At 39.4% G+C, this 20,132-nt stretch overlaps 1 protein-coding gene across 2 annotated transcripts in view; it reads left to right on the forward strand.

Moving 5' to 3' along the window:
- Nucleotides 1–20,132, forward strand: part of LAMA3 (laminin subunit alpha 3) — a 183,752-nt gene that overhangs the window by 46,555 nt on the left and 117,065 nt on the right. For both annotated transcript variants that reach the window (XM_075213429.1, XM_075213427.1), the window contains exons 8-12: nt 2,941–3,059; nt 7,283–7,373; nt 7,657–7,788; nt 16,688–16,756; nt 18,539–18,676. In XM_075213429.1, coding sequence (XP_075069530.1) covers nt 2,941–3,059; nt 7,283–7,373; nt 7,657–7,788; nt 16,688–16,756; nt 18,539–18,676 — 549 coding nt within the window. The remainder of the gene's footprint in view (nt 1–2,940; nt 3,060–7,282; nt 7,374–7,656; nt 7,789–16,687; nt 16,757–18,538; nt 18,677–20,132) is intronic.

The following is a 20,132-nucleotide window of genomic DNA, read 5'->3' on the forward strand; positions in this document are numbered from 1 at the left end:
AAGAGGGCCCTGACCGCAAGCTTACAATCTATACATACTTCTTGTTTGCTTTGTGATTTGCTTTATTGCTTGTACAACTAATTCCACCCCTTCTATACTGGCAATTATTATATTGCATTTAAAGTTCTGAAAACAAAAATAGCTACAGTACTCTGTGCTTTGTACAGTAATGCGTTTTTTGTTTCTTTTACAAGGTGAAACACATCTTTTCTCTACATTTTAAAACCACCACAGAGTTAACTTCTGTTATACATATTTGCTGATTCCAGTTGCAGATGAAGAGATCAGGAGTAAACCAATGTATTTCACATTGCTAAATCAGTAAATATAACACTTGAAATACATGGGACAAACGTGTGGATGGACTGTCTGTTTATAAATCACCCCCATTGTATTTAAAGGTTGTATATGGAATAAAGTGAGGAAAACAGAGTAGGAAGGATAGTGCAAATTTCTTAGTTAAACTTCCCTTAAGCCTCTACCCTTGAGTCGCCCCTGCTTACTATGTCCTTGGCAGTGGTATAGATGGTTTCAAGCAGCAAAATAACTTTATGTATTGCTAAAGCTGAGCTCCTTGTGATCGCCTACAATTTATAAACTCTTGATGTGAAATACTAATCTGACTTCATTGCACAAGCATTTCTCATTGAAAAGACTGGTCGTGGTAACAACCTTAGAAGTATTACAGATTTATGACTCATAGAATTTCTTCTTCACACACATGGAAGAATGTTTGGCTTTAACTTATCTGGCCAGCTCATTTCAATTGTTACTTACATGATGCCCCTAATAATACAGTCAGTGGACATATAATGAACAATGACAGGAGATGACTGGGCACCTGGCCATGATTAAAGTTCACTATCAGAGAAGGAACATAACCATTGTGTAGGGACAACAGGAAAAGGAAAATAAAGCAAAGAAAGAAGAGAATAGCTAAGATGAGACATTGGGCATGAGCACGACTAAAGAGGAGATAAGGAGAATAGGTATGTCTGACACCCAAACCCCTGGATGAGACATTGGGCATGACCACGACTAAACAGGAGATAAGGAGAATAGGTATGTCTGACACCCAAACCCCTGGATGAGACATTGGGCATGACCACGACTAAAGAGGAGATAAGGAGAATAGGTATGTCTGACACCCAAACCCCTGGATGAGACATTGGGCATGACCACGACTAAAGAGGAGATAAGGAGAATAGGTATGTCTGACACCCAAACCCCTGGATGAGACATTGGGCATGACCACGACTAAACAGGAGATAAGGAGAATAGGTATGTCTGACACCCAAATCCCTGGAAGAGAACCAGGGACCTGGGGTTGGCACAACATACTTCAGCCCATTAGGAAATGCCATGTAGTACAGTCAGGACTTAAGATATGAAGTCCCTACGAGCTAGAGAACTGGACAGGAAATAAGAACAAGAGATGGACATTGAAGGCAGGGCCGTAACTAGGGCTGTGCGAGCGGGGTGACCGTCCAGGGAGCAGCGCTGAAGAGGGCACCGTTTATGCATATTTTAGGTTAAATTTAGGGCAAGGAGGGCGCCAGTTTTCCTTTTTGTCTCAGGTGCTAAAATGTTAAGTAGCGGCTCTGATCGAAGGAAGGATCAAAGAGGACTCAGGATCAGGATGACAAGGACAATAAACAGGGCACGTCATATTCTACATATACAGTAGTCTTTACAAGCTTCAATAAGGCCTTATTGTGAGTGTTGTTCATTAAGGAGGGAAATTAGTCATTTTACAATTATTTTTCACCTGTTTTGTAAAGGAGCTTTCAGAAGTGTTTTAGATGCCAGAATAAAGTGCTAGTTATATCCAAAGAAAGCATAATGAAAGCCAATTCCAACAAATGTCGCGAGGAATGTTTTCTGTATGATACCATACAAAAGCATTATTTATTTATATTTTGGATAATCTATTCTTCCAGTTGAAATAGTGTCAATATTGACACAGGTAAAATGCTGTCATGTGTATGAGCCCTAAAGATATAGAGAAACACTAATTTATGAACCAGAGCAAAGGTCGCCCAATGCATCTTCTGATGGTAGAAGCTCAGCTCATCAGGTGGTTCCTTGTGAAATGCAGAATTTGCCCTTTATACACCCACAAGCACACAATGTGTTTTACTTGCTAAGATAATTCAATAACTAAAGTATAAAAATTCCCTGTTTAGTTGTCTTGGCAGTAGAGCTTTGCCAATGTAATAAAATATTCAAATATACTGTGTACTATAGTGACACATGTTACAAAGATAGTGCTGATGTCTCCTCTGTCTCTCGTGATTTATTTGAAAATAAAGAAAGCTTGATTAAGCCATGTTTTACAAAAAAAGGAATTTATTAAAGGGGTGGTCCCAAAGTCATAATAGACTGTATTTTGAAGTGATATTTTTACACTTTCCACCCCAACATTTCCATATTATCTTCAATTCCGCAAAACTAGGCTCAGGGTGGGCTCTCAGAAGTGGAATGTGAGCATGCACTTATGTAAATAAAATGCACTGCAGGGGTGCATTTGTCCTACCCCCAAAGAGACAGCGATTAAACATTAGCAGAAACCATAGCCAAAGCACAAATGAAGGAGACAGAGGGACAATGCAAGTAGAATGAGGAACTAATACAGGACTGAAAACTGAGCCAGAAGTACAACTAGAATGACCAGTGACCAACAGGACAAAGTAAAATGAGAATGAGCTGAATATCTGGTAAACCACAGGGTAAAACATACCGATCGGAGTCCAGGATTAGTTTTGGGGACAACAGCTGAAAAGAGGCCGTGTGTATATTCTGTGCCCAAGCGGCCCATGCACCCAGTGGTAACAGTGTTCCATTCATTATATTTTCATCAATACCCAGGATCCCATATTGGTGTATAGAAAGATGAACTCCCTTCAATAAATACAGTAATATTCTCTTTCCTCTCAATAGCTTGCAACTGTCATGGACACGCTTCTGACTGCTATTACGATGCGGATGTAGACTATCGGCAAGCAAGTCTAGACGTACACCGACAGTACAATGGGGGAGGAGTCTGCATCAGTTGTCAGGTACTTGTTTCCACGATTCATCTCTATATAGGGAATTCCTTCCTCTATCATCTACATCTGCCCTCCACAATATATTTAATCTACTCAATATATTTAATCTTTATCTACAAAAGTTAACACTACATCTTCCTGCCCTTGTTATTTCCTCCAATATCTACTTGTCATTGCACGTTATTTCTGTGCTTGCATAGAATCTAGCTCGGTGACTGGTTGATACTGACGCTGTTCGTATTTGTAACACCCATGTGGTTCGACTATTGTAAGAAAAACAATGACTTGTGCCTAATATTTATTTAATTCCCACATCCTCCTTTAGCTTGTAAGCTCCAGCAAGCAGAGACTTTTGCCATTAATGTATTGAATATTCAAATTATTAGATCTGATTGTACAGTGCTGTGGAAGATGATGATGATATAGATGCAAAAGTTAGTAATCTATAACAACTATTTATCAATTAGCTTTGGTCTTGTGCATATTTGACTAATGACAGCAAACCTCTGGTTACTATAGGCTACCGGATATTTGCCCTTTTAAACCTGTATTAATAATGATACCCCTGTAGTGTCATGAACAAGACCATTTCCACTAAAAGACATAATGAACAGCTGCCGGCCACTTTTTCATTACTTTTCTGTTTTCTTCCATTAGAAGTGACTTTAGACCCCCATTGTTTGGGAAATAATAACCATCTCTGACAGTGATAAACCTGCTGACTGGAGAAGATTGAAAGTTCACAAGTAAAAAAAGTCAATGTAGTTGAGTGGACTGCAGCTTATTCACTCAACTACAGTGATAACTATCCCATGGTGCACTGCTCCAGGCTCTCATGCCTGGAGAAGCAACCACTTAATCTTAAATCATAGCTTGAGTTTGGGGCAGAGGGCTGTGAGAGATGGGGAGGGGTAGTATTTGTTTCCACAATGCTAGGTTTAGTGCTTTTGCAGAGTATGTTAAATGTATTAATAGGGACCTATTTCACTTTACTAGTCTTATATCATTGTGATATAAGTGTCCGTTTGTTTGGAACTGGAATTCCTGTTATAGTTGATAGAATGCATCTTACTTAAGACAATATAGGTCCCATCACATACATCATAACAACTAGAAATACGATGTATACCAGACACATCGTGACATTGTTTTTACATTTGTTTAAGGATATTTTGAGTTTACCTATTTACTGCCTGCTCAGATAATATGTAAAATGTAAATATTTCACTGGCATGATAGAGATCCCAAGTCCACATATCATATAATGGGCAAATAATAAACCAGAGTGTTTCATGTCATGTCTTGCCCAGTGAATGAGTTAGTAGTTGAGTTCACCTCTCCAAAGCACTCTCTCTTCATAACAGGATGGGGTAATGGCAGAGAGGCCGTACCAAGGATATATTTACTGTATTACTTGTGATGATAGATAGGATTCTTACAAAGCAATGGCATGATATGGCTTGTTAGTCACTTCGGAAGCATCTATGAACTCCATCAGTATGAAGTACATTCTCCGTGTGATTAAACCAGCAAAGGGCTTATGACATTTTAAAGTGAACAAAATGTATTCGTTTTTAATAAATATAAGCATTGTTTCTCTGGTTTCCTAATAACAACATTCATCCTTGGAAAGCTATAATAAGTAATACGTGTGTTATGTAAGCCCTATACAGACATCTGGTCCGTGGCTTGTACAAGCCTATGGAATTGTTTTCAGATTAAGACAGGAAATTGGGCTCATCCAGTGGCAGTTATTCCATCTATATGTGGTTCTGCTATTCTGCCTGATACCATGACGCTGATGACAGGAAATATATAATTTATATAGTTGTATACATTTGGGGCTAGATTTACTAAGCTGCGGGTTTGAGAAAGTGGGGATGTTGCCTATAGCAACCAATCAGATTCTAGCTTTCATTTATTTAGTACTTTCTACAAAATGACAGCTAGAATGTGATTGGTTGCTATCGGCAACATCCCCACTTTTTCAAACCCGCAGCTTAGTAAATCTAGCCCTTGGTCTCTTATGTTTTAAACCCAAAACTACAGGGATTGTACGTTTTAATTGTAATAGTAGCCAATTGCTGACTTGGTGGTGTTGTATGTGGCAGTGGGCTGGTTATTGTGAGGAAGTTAAGGCATGGGATGGTTTGATAGATGGGTGTTTTTTGGAAGCTTGTTGAGTTCTCATAAGGATGGTGGAACTCTGAAGTGACTTTTAATCACCAAGGTAAACCTCAGGTCTAAATGATAACGTGTATGTGACTTCATACCCCTGTTTTGGCAATGTTATGCAAGTTTTTAATGACTTGTTGACAGCAGTACTTTTTGCACTATATGGGCCTCATTTACAGCTGGGACACAAAGCAAAATCCTCTTTGGTGACATCACATGCATAAATCTGGTGCTCGTAAGTTTTAGCCAAGTCCACTTAATTGTGGAGAAAATGGCGCTAATTGCAGAGGAGCAAACATTTGTAGCAGCTGTGCAAGACCATTGGGGAAGTAAGACCTTTCCTTGCCAAGTATTGAGTAGAGGCACAGGTGGGCCTAGTTTTGCAGAGCTATGTAGTGGGATTATAAAATGATATAAAGAAGTGGCAAGGACATATTTTTATAAGGAACTATCCACAAACAGAATATTGCAAGACATTGTTAAAACTATTTATTTGAAATCTTCTTAAAGTTGAGAAATGCTGTTAATGGTTATATATAGAACAAATGAACTACAGAAATAAGAACCTTAGTAGGACATAACCCATAAGAATGCAAACACAAAAAGATATAATTAAACACAAATATGTATTATGAGAAGATATTCTCTTTCCACCATTCATAATAAAATATAACCCTAGATCATGATTACTCAAATGAGTCCTGATTTTAAGAGGTCAAAAGGGGGTGGTCTAATGGAGACATTGCACAAATAAGTGTGGTCTGGACAGATCAGGGACCTAATGTCTTCTTCTCTCACTCCATGTTTTCCATTTGGGAATGTTAGGAAGAAAGCTCATTTAATACAGTACAAATGCTCTGCCCTGCTACTTATTGCAGTAATCTGTGTTAAATGAATAAATGTTAAAAAAAACAACACTCTCATCAATTAATTAATTAATTAATTAATTAAACACAGATAACAGCAATGGCAAGTGGGAAAATTAATCATTTTGTTTTAAGTGTAACGACTCACATTAGAGAACAGATAAAGTACATTAGAGTGCATACAGAAATCCAAACCATAAGAACACAAAACCTTTATAAAAAACCATGTAATCATTCTAATAATCAGATTGCTTTACTTCAACCTGTAGTTTTGTAATTCAAACAGACTAATGCTGAAGCCATACATGTCTGTTGTGTCAGGACATGCCTGTATTAAGCTGATCAAAGAAGGGTCACTGTCACTACAGTGTGTTTCACAGGTTTAACATGTATATATAATTTTGGACAAAGTGTATATTTAGTGGAAATTATTTGAAAAAATCGCCCCCCCCCCTAGCAGGGGCTTGCTGCCGACAGTGTACTGCCCGGCTGCTCTGATTGTGTTTTAAACACAATCAGAGCAGCGGGACAGCACACTTTCACTGCTGAATGGACCTGCACATACTGTACAGCCGACGGCAGCCTTAGAACACAGAAAGGGGCGGGCCTAAATTGCCCCCCCCCCCTAAAATCGCCCGGGGTAGGGCAAATGTCTGGGTCCGCCCCTGAACCAGACTAGGAGTAGAGCATAATATGACAAATAAGGATGCTCTGCTAAATATAGGACAGTTATTATCAGTTCTGCACCAGAAAACAAGTGAGAACATGGTGCATACAACATGGAACATACTGTAGTTGCAGAGGAACTCTTTTATTCCTCTGTGTGAATGGATTATTTTTTTTTTTAAATCCTGTTGCTAAAAGGGTGTTTTGTTTTTAATGGAACATCTCAGTGCCTAGCTTATCACACACTTAACACAAATCTGGCATTTCTATTCATGATATACTCCTGATGAAATCCTCCATATTAATAATTGTAAAGGTATAACTTATGCAGAACAGGAACAGCTAGTGAGAAATGTATTTAGATATTTAGGTGAACAGAAATTGCATTGTGCTTTTAATAATAATACTGATGAATACCTCACTATGCTATAGGTTACTGCTTAACCATAGACAACTGTATGAATGTGTTTGTGTTTCCTTTAGTGGATGGCCTATTAACGTGCTGTTTTATTTCCTACCATGAAGCATAACACAGCAGGTGTAAATTGTGAGATGTGTGCTGTGGGATTCTATCGACCCTATGGTGTTGCTAAAGAAACTCCCTATGGCTGTATACGTAAGTCCTCACTTTTCAACCTTCCCTTTGCCTGTTCCTAGTCCTAGATTTATTATTGTTTTATACTTTAGCATTGATGTTTGTATACTTATATATTGATTGTATTTGTTTGATAATTGAACAGATGCAATTGTGTTTAGAGGGAATGTTTAGTATTCAAAATACATTATGCCAATTAAATCTGTAAATTAATGTTACCTACTCATTCTGATGTAAGTATTCATGCTATGTGAATAGTTATTATATAGATTCCCCATTCATTAGTACTGTTGATGTTTCCTAGCTTGCAGTTGTAACCTTGAACAGTCAGATGGATGTGAGGAAGGGTCAGGCAGATGTTTCTGTAAGCTCAACTTTGGTGGAAGCAACTGTGATAAGTGTGCAGAAGGGTTCTACGGATACCCAGCCTGTTTACGTAAGTACTGAAATCGCCTCTTGTTTTCTTAACTTTTTTATTTTCGTTATCATCATTTTATTATAGAATATATAGTAATTAAACAATTTTATAATTCAAAATGATATATAAAGTATATTTAAATATCATTACATATTGTAGCACAGTGGCTAATACAGTACTATGGACTTCATCTGAGATGTAACTGTCCTGTTTGCCATTTGCCATTTTAGCGCCATGAATGATTCCTACCCTGTGTGAGGATAAGTTGGCAACTGTTGAACTGAGGTTCAGCTTGATAAACCTGTTTCTGTTTACAACCTTACTATATGGCTATATGTAACTACACAACATGACCAAACATATATGAATGTCCATCCATATATTTTTTTTATTTGAAAAAGTAACTTTATTTGTAGAAAGCTACAAAAAACACACGATACATTGTATTCAAGTGTATGCAGTACACCATAAAACATAATATAAGACATAAAGTACAAGATATAACATCCTACCCTATACATCAAGTGCTGCACTAACCATACAAACTTAAACAATATAACATTTCAAGAACACAATGGATGTAAGGGGACGGTAGGTGAGAGGGGTAGGGTGGGGAAGTCACAAGCCCGAAGGTTTATTGAGGACAGACACAAATATGGGAAGGGTGCATGAATGTCCATCCATATGTGCTTGTTGAACATCTTTTTCCAAAACCATGGGCATTAATATGAAGTTGGTCCCCCCCTTCCTTTTCTGCTATAAAACCCTCAACTCTTCTAGGGACACTTTCCACTAGATTCTTGAACATGGCTGCTGGGATTCACATCCACTCAGCCACAAGAGCATTTATGAGGTTGGGCACTGATATTAGGAAATAAAACCTGTCTTCGCAGTCGACGTTCCATCTCAAAGGTATTCAATGGGATTGAGGTCAGGGCACTTTGCGGACAAGCGCACAATTCTGTAGAATATCATTGTATGCTATAGCATTAAGATTTATTCCCCTTCACTGGAACTAAAAGTTCCACACCAAACCATGAAAAATAACCCCAGTCCATCAAACTTTACAGTTGGCAGTATGCATTTAGTTAGGACGTGTTCTCATGGCGTCTTCCAAACCCAGATCCGTCATCAGATTGCCTGGTAACGCGTGATTCGTTGCTCCATACAATGCGTTTCCACCGCTCCTTAGTCCAAGGTCTGTCTGCTCTACAACATTTCAGTTGACAGTTGGCATCGTGCATGAGCCCTGAGACTTGTGTACGGCTGATTGGCCATGGAATCCTGCCGAACAGTTCTTGTGCTGACATTGTTTCCAGAGGCAGTTTGGAAGTCGGTAGTGAGTGTTGCAGCCAGCACTCATCAGTCCTATTCCGGGAGCTTGTGTGGCCTACCACTACCACTTTGGAGCTAAGCTGTTGTTGCACCTAAATGTAATCTTAGAGCATAACCTCTTAGTGTTAAGTTTTAAAGACATTCACAACCTGTTATGGTCTCCTTTAATTAAATAAGAGAGTTTAGAGAATCCGGGCCAATAGCTGGCTACGTTTTCAATGCACTCGTGGGGGTAAATGTATCAAGCTGAGAGTTTTCCAACAGGTTTGAAAAGTGGAGATGTTGCCTATAGCAACCAATCAGATTCTAGCTGTCATTTTGTAGAATGATACAAATGATAGCTAGAATCTGATTGGCTTTTCAATCCCACCGGAAAAATCTCAGCTTGATACATTTAAACCATGGTGTGTTTTACATATTCACACCTGCTTGTGGGTTAGTTGCTACAAAGTCGACTTGATGCAATACATTGGTCCATACAGAGCTCTTGATCTTTGTATATTTACCTGCAGAAGATATTCCTCTTACTTCAGAAATCAGATTATAGGTGATGTGATGGTTTCTATAAGTACAATATGTGAATGGATGCAGCCTATCGGAAATGCCATGTCATAAATTGAGCTTATATCCATAAATAGCAGCCTCAAATCACTTAGAACTAATGCTGAATTTTGGTCCAGCCCACAGAATAGCTGAGTGTAGGTAACGGGTACTATTTATTTTTTGTGTTAGTATCGCCATTCAGTTGGAAAAACAAAACCCAAACCATAGTGAGTGGGTTGTTAAACAAAGCAACCAAACCCTTTAAAGTAAAGGCTTCAAATGATGGTGTTTAATGTACTGAAATGGAGCGAGGTAATATTTATTTATAGAGTTTTTTCCAAAACTGGAATGGAAAACAAAGTGTCTTGTGCTCTGCACAAAAGTGAAAGACTTTGAGAAAACAAATAGAGAATAAAAAAGAAGCAAGGTTCAAAGACAGATCTGATTGCTGTGTATTCCTGTGGGAAATGGAAATACTCTTTCAGGCCATGACACTAGAGCAGTCAAGTGCAGTGGAACCAATACAATGAACTGAGAACATATTGCTGTACACCTAGAATAGAATTCCAGGATGTTGAATTCAAGCACTGTATGGTGACCTTTGTGATTGCAAATATGTCTTAAGTAGAAAAGCATATTGATGTCTAGTTTCAAATACTGGCCCTTGAATAACACTGATGTTAGTAAATAGTGAGTTATATCAACTGATAATTATAACCATACTCAGCTTGCACCTTGGTTGTTATTATGTCATAGATTCTTAGTAGTATGTGACTGCCACAGATTAATATTAAGACATCCTGCTACGATATTATCACAAGTGTAATATTAATCCCAAGGAAGGAAGTGAGTTAATTTCTCAATTTTGCTTCACCCCAACGTAAATTTATGGTTGTATAACTAAACATTGGGCATTGCCAACCTTTCAAAGGCTCTATTTACACTGAAATAACAAATAAGCACAATTTTCATTGGAGTCATACATTGGTGGCACACTTAATTCTGTTTTTTGTTTTCCACTCAGTATACCTCTTTGCTAGTGGCTCACGACTACTAGACCCTGAATAAATGATATTAATATTGACATAATCCAAGTGTCAGCTTCTTTTAACATTGAACATGTGACTTTCTGCCTTATTTACTATGGCCCAGTAATGTATGGAGAGTGGTGGAACAAAAGGCCGGAGCCTCCAATAGACCACATGCAAAGCTTTATCAGTATACAGTATATGTACTTGCTATTTTATATAGTTTTTGCATAATTGATTAAGAATGTTACACAGTTCTTGCAATATACCAGTAGGCTGACCAGCTCCTTCTCACTTTTGGACAACAGAGTTTTATCAATGTCTTGTCCAATTGTAAATGCATATATTATTATTATTGTTATTATTATTATTATCATAGATTTGTAAGGCGCCACAGGACATACATAAAACAGGGACATACAAGGTAGACAAAATAAATTCAGACATGAAAACAAAGGGTATGGAGGACCCTGCTCATTAAAGAACTTACATTCTAAATGGAAGAGGGCACAGCTGAAACAGGAGGTGTAAATGTGACTCAGAGTGGAGATTGGGACAGTTGTGAGGGTGCATTAGTGTGAATAGTGTTAACAAGGATAAGGTCACCTCTAAAAAAGAGAAGGGTTTTCAAAGAGCGTCTAAAGATTTGAAGGCTGTGGGAAAGTCTGATTGAGCATGGTAGGGAATTCCATAAGTGGGGAGCAGCACGGGAGAAGTTTTGTAAGTGGGAGTGAGAGGTGGTTATCAGAGACGAGACAAGGTGCAGGTCAGCGGTAGATCTAAGAGGGCGGGATGGAGAGTATTTTGATATGAGAGTTGAGATGTATGCAGGGTTAGTGTTGTTGAGAGCTTTGTAGGTAAGGGTGAGTAATTTATATTTGATTCTGGAGGACACAGGGAGCCAGTGTAGGGATTTGCAAAGTGGTGCAGCAGATGTGGAGCGGTGAGAGAGGAAGATCAGTCTTGCAGCAGCATTTAAGATGGATTGAAGTGTGGACAGGGCCGGACTGGCCATCTGGCACTTCTGGCAAATGCCAGAAGGGCCGTTGGCAGTATGGGCCGGTCCGGCTCCCTGTGATACCCCGATTAAATAAAAAAAAAAAAAATTTTTTTGTGTGCAGCCGTCATGACGTGTGACGTCATGACGGCTCTGTGCGCCTGCCCGGCTCCCGCGTAGGACGAGCTGCAGTGGAGGCAGCTGTCAGTGTTGAAGTAAGTGTAGAGAATATGAGGCAAACGGAATATGTGTGCAGGGAGGGGGGGGAAGCAAACGGAATATGTGTGCAGGGAGGGGGGGAGGCAAACGGAATATGTGTGTAGGGAGGGGAGGAGACAAACGGAATATGTGTGCAGGGTGGGGGGGAGGCAAACGGAATATGTGTGCAGGGTGGGGGGGAGGCAAACGGAATATGTGTGCAGGGAGGGGGGGAGGCAAACGGAATATGTGTGCAGGGAGGGGGGGAGACAAATGGAATATGTGTGCAGGGAGGGGGGGGAGACAAATGAAATATGTGTGCAGGGAGGGGGGGGAGGCAAACGGAATATGTGTGCAGGGAGGGGGGGGAGACAAACGGAATATGTGTGCAGGGAGGGGGGGGAAGCAAACGGAATATGTGTGCAGGGAGGGGGGGAGGCAAACGGAATATGTGTGTAGGGAGGGGAGGAGACAAACGGAATATGTGTGCAGGGAGGGGGGGAGACAAACGGAATATGTGTGCAGGGAGGGGGGGGAGACAAACGGAATATATGTGCAGGAGGGGGGGGAGGCAAACGGAATATGTGTGCAGGGAGGGGGGGGAGGCAAACGGAATATGTGTGCAGGGAGGGGGGGAGACAAACGGAATATGTGTGCAGGGAGGGGGGGGGAGACAAACGGAATATGTGTGCAGGGAGGGGGGGGGAGACAAACGGAATATGTGTGCAGGGAGGGGGGGGGAGACAAACGGAATATGTGTGCAGGGAGGGGGGGGAGGCAAACGGAATATGTTTGCAGGGAGGGGGGGCAAACGGAATATGTGTGCAGGGAGGGGGGGGAGACAAACGGAATATGTGTGCAGGGAGGGGGGAGAGAAACGGATTATGTGTGCAGGGAGGGAGAGGGGCAATAAATGTCTGCGGGGGGGAGAGGGGCAATAAATGTCTGCAGGGGGGGAGAGGGGCAATAAATGTCTGCAAGTGGGAGGGGGGCAATAAATGTCTGCAGGGGGATGGGGGGGTGAGTGAAAATGTCTGCAGGGGGGGTGTGAGTGAAAATGTCTGCAGGGGGAAGGGGGGGTGAGTGAAAATGTCTGCAGGGGAAGAGGGGGTGATTGAAAATGTCTGCAGGGGGAAGAGGGAGTGATTGAAAATGTCTGCAAGGGAAAGAGGGGGTGATTGAAAATGTCTGCAAGGGAGGGCAATGGCTGTAGGAGGGGGAAAATAAAAATGTTCAATGTGTGTGGGAACAGTATATGACTATAATGTGTGTGGGGGACAGTTTATGACTATAATGTGTGCTATTAAGTGAATGTGGGGCTGTTTGGGGAAAATGACGTCTAATTATGAAATGTGATTATGAATTATTTAATGCCTGGGATGTTTGTGGGAAATGGTTATTTTTATTAAACATAAATGCTATTTAATTTCTTGCTGAGGTTGTTTGGAGGGAGGGAAATAGATTTATTTATTAAATGGGAATACTATTATTTTAATGTTGGGACTTGGAGTGAGGCCTAATTTTATAACATGGGTGCTATATTGAGTTAACATCGGTGCTGTTTGGAGTTTTCTAACTTTCATGTACCCATTTTTTTTTCCAAATAGGGCCCCCAACATTCCAGGATCCAGACAAGCAGCAACTGATATAAAGACACCAGCAGCCACAAGTGGTGACAATGACAAGATAGGTAAGAGAGACCAGGACAGTCTGCCAACTGTCCTGAATTTGGTGGATGACTGTCCCGCTTAGTCAGGATTTGGTCTGACTGCAAGGACAGTTGGGACGTATGTCCTACTTCACATTGTACTGCTTGTAAAGGCAGAACTGTGTGCACCTAAAAGTAGTGCTCACAGTATTGCCTATGTATTTGTTGAAAATGTGTCTAATAACCATATTACATCATAGGAGCCCCCTGTCTTAAGTGCCTAGGGCCCCCTGAGACTAAATCTAGCTCTGGTTAGCAGGAGGGAGCGGATAGCTACTCCCAGTCCCTGGATAGGACACAGCCTGCAGAGCAAGCCGAGGAGCTCTAAATCTCATGAGATTTATTAATCTTGTGAGACTAAGAGTTTCCCTGCTCACTCTACAGGAAGTTCCCATCCTGATGGATGTCAGCAGCATCAGAAGCATAGATAAGTACAGTGGACTGGGGGTGTTGTAATGTGCTTCTGGTGTGGAGGGGCGGCATGATAGGGAGGGCCTGATAAATGTAATGTTTTATTATAATGTATGTAATGTATGTATCAATGCCCCATCTTGACCACGCCCACAACATAATGTGGCCATGCCCTTAGCGGCACCCAGTTTTTTTCATGCTCATCAACAGAGATGGGCCTGTATGCTTGAAATGCCAGGGCTGTTTTTCAGTCCCAGTCCGGCCCTGAGTGTGGATATATGGGTGTCAGGAATATATAATATATATGATATTTAATAGTGATATTTACCATATATTTGATATTTACCAGTGATATTTACCATATATAAGATATTTACCAGATCTGAGGTAGTAACTGAACTTATTGTGGACTACAGTTTCCAAAGACGTTTCTGTTGTCACAATATGTGGGTAGAGCATCTTCTTCTACCAGGGGGTAAATGTATGAAAGTCCGATTTCTGCGAGTCGCCGGAAATCGGCGACTTTGCAGGTAAAATTTAAAGCGGCGATGGCTTTTAAAGGCAAGTTTGCCTTTACAAGCCATCGCCCCTTTAAATTTTCACTGCGAAGTCTCCGATTTCCGACGACTTGCAGAAATCGGACTTTCATACATTTACCCCCAGGTGGAGTAACTGGACTTATATACTAAGACAGCAGAGAAGCAAAGTGTAAATATGTGCAACGTTGCCCTTAGCAACCTACAACAACAATGTTACTAGCTACATAAATATATTAAACATTACTCGTGTTTATGTTTTAATTGCTTCTTGCAACTTTTTAAAAGCACATCTGAATCAATGTACTTGAAAAAAATATTTTAATACTTTAGAATATGTTAGCACTAATCACAATTAAACAGCACAAAAAGGAACCACATAAAACACAAGGTATACTTTAGACAACATTTACCTGTTTCTCTCTTTATCTGAGACATAAATATTACATTGGCAGGGAAAGTTTGAGGTTATGTGAAGGTCTTTGAAGTTGTAAAAGTAATCTTATCTTAAACTGTAGTTATGCATTTTATGTTGCCCATTCTGTAAGAATATTTCATGTATTAATGGTCTAGGACCGTGGGTCACAATACCTAGATGTAGCCAAGTATCTTTAGAATAGATCTTATTTCAATGACGAGGCTGAAGTTAGCTTCTTATTTGGCCAGCTTCTTATTTACTTCTTGCAAAACTACAGCTACTTATTCAAAATGATCAAAATTCTATCTGTGCCCACTTTGCCACCTGATTTCATGTCCAAAACAGTGTTGGGCCAGGCAGAAGAAGTGTTTTATATGTAACTGACCACCCTGTGTTGATTCCCACTATCAAATTGGTATCCCAACAGCATTGAACCCTTGCAAAGCTACAGCTACATATTCAAAATGTTTAAATATGATGACTTTGCTCCCTGATTTCATGCCCAAAATCTTGTTGGGTCAGGCTAAATACTATTACAGCTTGTGTAAGGGACATCCTTTAGTGTCAGTCTGATGTGAAATCAGTGATCCAACTTGATTTAATCATTTAAAAATAAGCTTTTCTGAATAAAAAGCTTTAACGTGAATAAGAAGTGAATAAGAAACTGGCCGAATAAGAAGCTAACTTCAGGCTCGTATTTCAATGTGTGTATGTGTTAGATGTAATAGTGGGTGCTGTATTTATTAAAAACAGTTTTAAGCCTCTGTAGGAGCCCGTAGTATCTTGGTCTGTGAAATGTATCCTTCATAAAAATGTGATTGTAATGAAGGAAAACAGTTTTTCTTTGGATTGGACTACCTCTCTCAGCGGCGCACGGAGGATTGTCGGGGGTGGGGGGGGGGTTTCCCCCCGCCGACCAAAAAAAAAACCCCAGAGAGAGCTGCTGCACATGCGCAGCAGCTCCGTTTCGCCAGCGCTGTCCTATACAGCAGCCGCGGCGCTGTCTAAGAAGCATCTGCGCCGCCGCGGACGCTTCTTTGACAGCGCCGCAGCTGCTGTATAGAACAGTGGCCACTTAGTTAGCGCAGGGGGGTTTCTAGAGACTCAGAAACCCCCCCTGCGTGCGCCACTGTCTCTGTAAAATGCAGCCTTGGAACAAAAGTGCACACTTCTTACACTCTCCTGCAATATATGCCCTTTATCTCTAAGTGAAACCAAAACCTGATGTAAATATTGATAATTAAGGTGACACAGTGTTTGATATGAGGGAGGTTGCATTGTAACATGGAACTGCATGAATCACTGCCTGAAAATAGCCTTCTGTAGATTTAGGTGATAGACAATGCAAGCAGAGTATCCAGGCTGTTTCTCAAGATCTACCATGCCGCCAATAGTCCATACATGGATTCAATAGAGAGCAGAAGAGAGGAAATCAGTTTATACATTAAATAACAGATGAAGTTACTTGTAAGGGTCACATGTGGGTGCAGCCGTAATCTGTCATGGTTCTTTAAATACTGCCTGTCTAAAGAAATTACTGCAATCTTTAATCTTTAAAAAAACAAGTGTAACGTAACTATATTTTATCATCAGTTTCCCAGCCCAAATGAATTCATATTACAATAATAAAATACCAACTCTATATGTTTTCATATCTTTTCTTCCATCTTTGAAGCATTGTCACTCAAGCAAAGCCAAACATGTTCTAACATTTCATTTATGTATTCATGTATTTATTGTTAGGGATTCCATACTATCCTGTTCCTTCAACACCATCCATTCCTGTGAGACCGACGGCTGGTAACATAAGAGGTAGGTTATTCCAACCGTTCATTTTGTTATCAGGTGTGGTATGAATGAAGACGTTGTACACTTTCATTACGTTGAGGAAAAACATACTGGATTCTACACAGTGCACATAGAATAATAAGATATTGTGCTTGTTATACAACAGACGATAACACTACTGTAGGGTTGTCACACACAAAAATTATTTTACAGACAGGACCACAGTTAGCATCAGTGTGTGATCTCACATATGATGTGGAAACATGGACACAAGTCCCCAAAAACTTGAGGCTAATATTTTACAAACTATGTTAAAAAGCCAGTGTTATGACGGCACCGCTAATTATTTGTAGAAGCACTGCACCAAGTTGCTATTTTAAATTGCTTATATATGAACACCCCTAGTCAATTAATAATCCAATTTTGTTCAGAATACAGGTATAAATACTTGTCTGATGGGTACACCCAATTACTTAAAATATATATACAAGAAAAGAGCCAGACATATATAACAGGGCACTCCAGGATGTTCAATCGTATTTAAAATCATATATTTTATTGGTATACGCTAAAAATAATTTTATTACTGGTTTCACAGGAGGTCGCAAAATAATAAATTCATAAGGTGATAGTGTGAGGTGAATAAGTTTAGTGATTCAAATTCAGATTCAACTGCAGTAGCTTTGTTATCTCTTGGAATTAATAAATAATAAACACTTTGATTTGTGTCTTAATAATTGACTCTGCTATTATGATATCATAATGAGGAACTAAATTAATTTCCTATATATAAAGGCGATAAGGCAACTCTGTTCTTATAATTCACCATCAATATCGATATCTATCTAGAACTATAATGCTGTTATTCATAGCTAGATATCAGGCAATAATTGATATCTGGCAGCTTCTCCCTGGGAGATAGGGATTAATATCCAGTAACTCTGTTCACCCATAGCGAGGATTGATGGTATCTATCAGCTTCTACCTATAGGAAGCAGTATTAATCCCTAACCTAGAGACACACCTGTGTGGTTTTGTAAGTAATAGGACAGGTGCAGCCATCAGGTATAGAGATTATGCTCATAATAGCTTCTCTGCATTTTCCCGCTAGCGTCTTCACTCGTATCATGGAAATGGTGTTATTACCAGCCACAATATCAGGAATAAACAACATGCTAATATTTTCTCTATACTGAACAGCTTCATCAGGGGTAAAAATAATACCAAGCACCAATCAGGGCTCATCATTGGCCCCACATGAACTAATTACCAGGGGTGCAGAGAGCAGTATAAGACTAACAGTGAGCTAAAAAAATCACAGTGTGCAAAGTAATATTAATAATTAATTAATAAATATATAGAATGGGCCTGATTCATATTCGGGCACAACCTGAACGCGACTTGCATTTAAAAAACAAGCACGGTTCCGATCATATTAATATCCAAGCAGATCTCAAGATACGTTTTAATTTGATTCTGAGTGTAAGTACACTATGCCTAAACATTACTTGTCATCTGTTAACAGACAGAACACAGTGCAGGATATCCACATTCATATGTGCAATATAAAGACCGATTAGAACCCCCCAAAAATATTCTATAAAATAAATTAAAACTCATAATACTGTAATCATTAATAGAAAAAAGTGTTTTTTTAAAATAAATATTATATATATATATATATATATATATATATTAGATAGATAGAGAGATATATATAGATATAGGTAAATAGATGTTTTTTACATTGCATGTGTAAATCAAGATATATACATGTATAATATATATACTTTATTTCTCTTGCAGGTTGTAATTGTACAGGAGCTGGAGCATTGAGCCATCACTGTGACAGGCAGACAGGACAGTGTCCATGCCGAGCTGGGTTCCAGGGTACAGCATGTGATACATGTGCTGCTGGATACTTCCACTATCCGCTCTGCCAACGTAAGCATTGGTAAAGATAGGCCAGATGGGAAGTGTCAGAAACTTAGCTTTTTTTTGTGCAGTTTTGGGAATTTTACACATTTCACAAATAACAAATGATTAAATTTGAAATAAAGAAAATGTTGTAGTCGAACAAACCTTAAAAATGGTGTAAAATAGGTGCAGACATTTAAATCAATACAAAAGGTAATGATGGTCACTGTTAGAATGTATTTATAGAGAGCACACAGTAGCACAATGCATGTGATAACTGCCAGTTAATATCAAACTACTGGAATGTTTCATATAATACAACTCAATACATGATCAGATCAATGAGCCATAGACACACATACTTTCCCCACTGCCAGTTACAATTGTTAGTCTACTATCTTATGTATCAATTGTTTGCCACAACTTAGTAATATAAGTAGTATTTGGCCAAACCAGTATGATCAGGAAAGGATATTTCCTTTATTGCTGTTAGCTTTGAATGGATATATTGAATCTTTAGCGTTCCGAATATTGTATTGTACAGGTATACAGGACCTATTTTTCATAATGTTTAGCAAGTTTTTTTTCTGCATTTTAGATTACCATGTCTAAACATACCCCTTAAATGTACAGACTTATGTCCCAACTGTTGTGAAATGTGTCTCACTTTTTTGCCACTGTGCGCGGCAATGCAGGGTGTTTTTAGGGAAGATGATGTGGGTCGGGTATGGACGAGAGCTTCAAAAGTTGTGGGCACACTGGAGAAGCGACATAATGAGACTTGGATGGATACCCGGATATGCTTCATGGGAGGTACAGGCCAGAAGTAAAGATGACATCAGCAGCAATGTCTAGCTTCTGATTGGCTGCTGGCGCATTAACTCCTACATCTGATAGTACTTAATACATCATAGTCTCAGGCTTATTATATCAAGTTCAGGATATTAGGATTACTATTTCCTAATTTCTGTTTGGACTACTGAAGAAAATGAGATTCCCTGCAGGATTCTGCAGGATAAGATTGGAATTTAAAAGCAGTAAACAACGAATGTGGGGGGGTTGTATTTTATTACATTTATTGGAAATTGAGGCTTTTGAATTTATTAACAATATTGGCAAGACACTATTCTCTCTTCAGTATATGACAATACACACAAATAAGTATATATATATATATCCTGGCAGACTCCTGTCAGAGAAATACTGGTTCTTTTTTAATTGAACATGTTTTGAGATAATTGTTACTCAAAATACAGTCGTAAGGACACTTTTTTGCAACACAGTTTTTATGTGCATGTTTAGAGTGCAAATTGCATCCAACTCTAAATGAGGTTCTATGTCTTTTTTTACAATCATTAACATGTTTGTATGGTTTACTATGCTTTGGTGTTGTGTGTATGGATCTGTTATACAATCCAGAGTTTCAGAGGTGCTTCTCTAAATTGGGCTTCATTCTGCAATAATAATGTTATTACCCTGGCCT

Source organism: Mixophyes fleayi, chromosome 5 (genome assembly GCF_038048845.1).
Source record: "Mixophyes fleayi isolate aMixFle1 chromosome 5, aMixFle1.hap1, whole genome shotgun sequence".
Lineage (NCBI taxonomy): Eukaryota > Metazoa > Chordata > Amphibia > Anura > Limnodynastidae > Mixophyes > Mixophyes fleayi.